General features: G+C 39.0%; 1 protein-coding gene across 1 annotated transcript; it reads right to left on the reverse strand.

Annotated features, from left to right (window-relative positions):
• Nucleotides 1-2,714: 2,714 nt before the first annotated feature.
• On the reverse strand, nucleotides 2,715-3,968 carry LOC147620680 (glucan endo-1,3-beta-glucosidase-like). The gene is made up of 2 exons (XM_086824950.1): nucleotides 3,820-3,968; nucleotides 2,715-3,734 (listed from the first exon to the last, which is right to left on the reverse strand). The coding sequence occupies exons 1-2, from the start codon at nucleotides 3,890-3,892 to the stop codon at nucleotides 2,782-2,784; spliced, it is 1,026 nt and encodes a 341-aa protein (XP_086681076.1). The 5' UTR covers nucleotides 3,893-3,968; the 3' UTR covers nucleotides 2,715-2,781.
• Nucleotides 3,969-4,208: the final 240 nt, after the last annotated feature.

Below are 4,208 nucleotides of genomic sequence, written 5' to 3' on the forward strand. Positions count from 1 at the left end.
TTGAGTTTTTAAAATAATCCCTTTTTCTACACAAATTATATTTCTTTTTGAAATCGATAAAGACCCCCTTATGTAAGTACATTTATGTAAATGTATCCCTAAATTTTGACTTAAAGAACTCATTGTGGTGCACCCTAGCCCTAGCTAATTGTGTATGGCTGTGAATACATACATGTTCACACCAGAGGCATATAGGGTATACATCACTATGAGCCAAAGTTTGATCACATTATGAGTCATTAGTGGGAATGACTCCTGAATAGTTCTTTTGAGAGTTGTTGATGTTGTTTGGAAAGTCGGGTCACTCTATAAAAACCCATATAGAGCATGCATGTATTAACAACACAATTATTTTTTATTTTTTTATATTAATTTACATAATTGTTTATCCCCCTTTTGTTTACATTATTTTACCCCCTTATGTTTGGACTTTAAATTTTAACACTAGTTTGATAACCCTATATAACATTAAAAGGGTCTTTCATAGGTTTAAAAATAATCATATAAGAAGTGCACTCATAAATTCCATTTCTAGGGTATATTTACATGACCAAGAAATCATGGAAAAGAATATAAAAGTGAGTAAACACAACAACATTCATGATGGTGAGGTTATCCCAAATAGAGGTATATATAGTATTATGGGCACGATAGGATTGCAACTTGCAATTTTGTCCTAAATTTAAAAAAGTGACTTGTGTCAAAATTTTTGTATGAAGCTTTAATATAATATAAAGCATGGCATGAATAGTGCACATGTAAAAAAAATCTATGCTCTAGAATTTAAATCACCAAGTAAGACATATTAGGATTCTAATGCTGATTCTACAACATATACTTGATATATTGCTACATGTTCCTATGATGGCCCAAAATCATGTGCATGCTAATTCTACAACATATACTTGATATATTGCTACATGTTCATATGATGGCCCAAAATCATAGGACTTGCATTATCATATTTCTACCATATTGTAGCTCAAAAGAGCATCAAGAAACATCAAAATTCAAAGAACTCACAAGATACTAATCTCAAGCTCCTAACCTATCTATGTAATAAAGCTAGATGGAGATCAAATTGCATATATTTAGAGCTCTTAATGGAGACCCCTCTTGTAAATATTTCACATTGGAACAATTCCTTCCTCACTTGAACATGCATGGAAGTATCATTGAAATGTTTAAATACGTCTTAAAAAAAGTGCCTAATGCTCTAGTTTTTGAGGTAACATATATTATACCCAACCTACTCTAAAGAAGGATGCTTTAAAATGGAGTTGTAGACATGGTTAATTTTACCAAAACTTATAAATCATTTGAAATGTCCTAGAGAGGCAACTATGTGCAAAAGTTGGTTGAATTTGTTGCTTTTCTTAAAGAAAAAAGAAACTTCAATGAAATGGTTTGCCTTTGTAGCCAAACTCACCAAAAAATGATTTGAAACATTCACTTTGAGTTAAGGACTTAAGATAAGCTTGATTATAAATGGATTGTGAAATCTCAAAAGTTTAAAAATCAATCGAGTTGGCTAATTTGAACCTTGTGACTCTATGCATCCCAAATAATCTCAAAACTTGATCTTAAAATTATTATTAAATTTCAAACCCTAGAGATATAAACAAATCTCAAAGAATCAAGTGAATATTAGTTAACACAAACAACAATGAATCATTCTTTGGTTCTTTGCTTTTATAATGCCAACATTCTTACTTGTTATCATCAATTTCAATAAATTAAATCAACTAACACAAAAACGCATGAAGTATTCTAAAAAGTTACATATTATCTAGGCGTTGTTAGCTTTCTCACTTGTTATCACCAATTTTAATAAATTAAATCAGCTAATACAAAAGCATGAAGTATTCCAAAAATCTACATATAGTGCACTAGTCATGAAGCTATTTTTGCCTTAATGATATTCCCTGACACTAAGGATTGTGTCTGGTTTCTAGGCGATGCCTCTTCTTCCATGTGTATCCTCTATGGCCTTTGATGAGTATGTGTTAAATATTCTAATGCAAAGAGACAAAATGGCTAGATTGAGTAGACAAGAGTGGCACATGATGAGCACGATGTTAAGCACAACTAATGAAAGAGATAAACTCCTTGTTGCTAAGAATACTTAGCTTAGGCCTCTAGTGTCTTCAACATGAATTTCACTAGAAGATGTTACACTCGAATTGAGGTCCTATCTAGTGATGCAAAGATATGTGCATGATGACATCAAGGAGACACATAAATATATTTTAAAGTATGAAGACAAGAAGAATGATCTTTACATTCATCTTTTGCAACTTTCTAGGTTGCCACTTTCTTTCAGGTTGATTCATCTTTCTTGTTAATGACTTGCACTGGGTGAAGTTTTTTGTTGGTATGTATACATACGTAAATAATGACATGGAAAATTGAATTTCAAGAGCAAAAACAAGAAGGATGATCTTTACATGTATCTATCACTTTTGCCTAGTGTGTTCACTTGAATGCACAACTTTCTTATGGATAGCATAGTTGAAATCTACATGTATTTATAACAATTCAAAGCATTGAAGATAAATGTTTATAATTTTTCATTATCATAGTAATGCAACCGCTTAACCCTATGATTTCTAGGAGGCTTGGTGGTTATTGTTAACGAATCTCAGAGCACAAATCTTTGCCTAATCGTGTGCCATATGAGAGAGGTAGAACAATACTTAACATCAATTTCTATATCCCCCAACGATTATTATATATTTATCATCCTTAAACCATTTTGAGGTGTTGATACACTCTAATAGCTCAGAAGGTCAAGTCATAGACCTGGGTCTCATCAGGGTTGAAGACACCCCAGTGCTGCTCATAAGCCGGGCTAGAGGGTTTGAGGTCCTCGTTGAAGAGAGAGAATATGTAGGTTTGAATGAGCACGTTTGGGCGCTTAGGGGTACCCGTGGGAACGTGGGCTACGAGGTTGCTGTTGTAAGTGTGGGCGTTGTCGACCGTGGCGGCCGCGTCACCCTGGGAAGGCCACCCGCTCTCCGTGACCACGACGGGTATGTCGTTATGGCCCATGGCAGCCATGGCTGCGATGAGGGTGTCGACCTGTGCGTCGAAGAGGTTGGTGTAGTGAAGGCCGTTGCCCGAATCCGTATTGTCAGTCCCTGGCTCAAAGAGAGCATAGGGCAACGGCACCTGGCTGCTGGCGATGTAAGAGAAGAAGGGGTAGACGTTGGCTAGGAAGGGAGCCCCGGTTTGCGAGAGGAAGTTTAGAATGGAGCTCATTTGGGATTGGATTCCGGTGGAGAAGGTTCCCGCTGATGGAGGGTAGGAGTGTGCAGAGTCTATCACGTCCATGGCGTGGCTGGTGGACACCAGGATGCTGCCCTGCAGGTTGGCGGCCTGCAGCGCGCTGTAGACGTTAGTCATGGCTGGGTACAAGTACTGTGTGTACATTGCACCGGCTTGGGTGAGCACTTCGTTTCCCACCGCGATGCACTTGATGGAGGAGGCATAGGGGACTATGTTGGTCTGCACCCAATTGCTGGCGCCGCTGGTGGACGCAAGGCCAGCCAACTCGTCGTTCTGGGCGCCGACGATGAGAGATATGCCCGAGTTCTCGAAGGCAGCCAGCACTTCGTTGTTTGTGTCGTAGATCCTCACCTTGTCTATGTTGTTGGATTTGAGCAGGCTTACCACTTGGCTAGGAAGAGGGAGATTGTCCCCGTTTCGGCCATACGCCACGCCCACCGTAGACCCTGTCAATATATGTTCAGTGACCGTTACTTAGAGGCCGCTAATCGATGATTATCGGTGCAAATCTGAGTATTACAAGAGTATTACCTGATGCTCGATGTATCTCAATGGTACACACTAACAGTAACAACAAGCTTGGCAAAAAGCGAAGAAGAACCATGGCTAAGAGAAGAGATAAGGCCGAGCTGCTACAATGTGACTCTGGCCTTATTTCAAGGTATCAGGTCAAGGTGTCTAGACTTCAAGCACAGCACGAGCACGTTGACTTGGGGGATAAGCAAACGATGTCTAGTAGGCCCCGTCGACACCCATGATGGCATGATAGACATCCTCGCTTGCTTGGGATGCCCATCTTTTTGGATGCCCAAGTTATTGGTTCAAGATGAGCCACAATATTGTTGTGGGTGTGGAACCTCAAGGCTAAGTTTACGTAGACTGAGTAATAGTAGCGTGCATGGCAACTAGCTTATGCACAT

Source organism: Cibotium barometz, chromosome 31 (assembly GCF_041138505.1).
Source record: "Cibotium barometz isolate CiBa-2024 chromosome 31, ASM4113850v1, whole genome shotgun sequence".
In the NCBI taxonomy this organism is placed as follows: Eukaryota; Viridiplantae; Streptophyta; class Polypodiopsida; order Cyatheales; family Cibotiaceae; genus Cibotium; species Cibotium barometz.

What these genes read in the sequence shown, in the direction of transcription:
- LOC147620680 (XM_086824950.1), bottom strand. Translation starts at nt 3,892, where the DNA reads ATGGTTCTTCTTCGCTTTTTGCCAAGCTTGTTGTTACTGTTAGTGTGT. An exon ending in TGAGATACATCGAGCATCAG is followed by an intron (nt 3,735 to 3,819) that starts GTAATACTCTTG and finishes ATATATTGACAG; the next exon opens with GGTCTACGGTGGGCGTGGCG.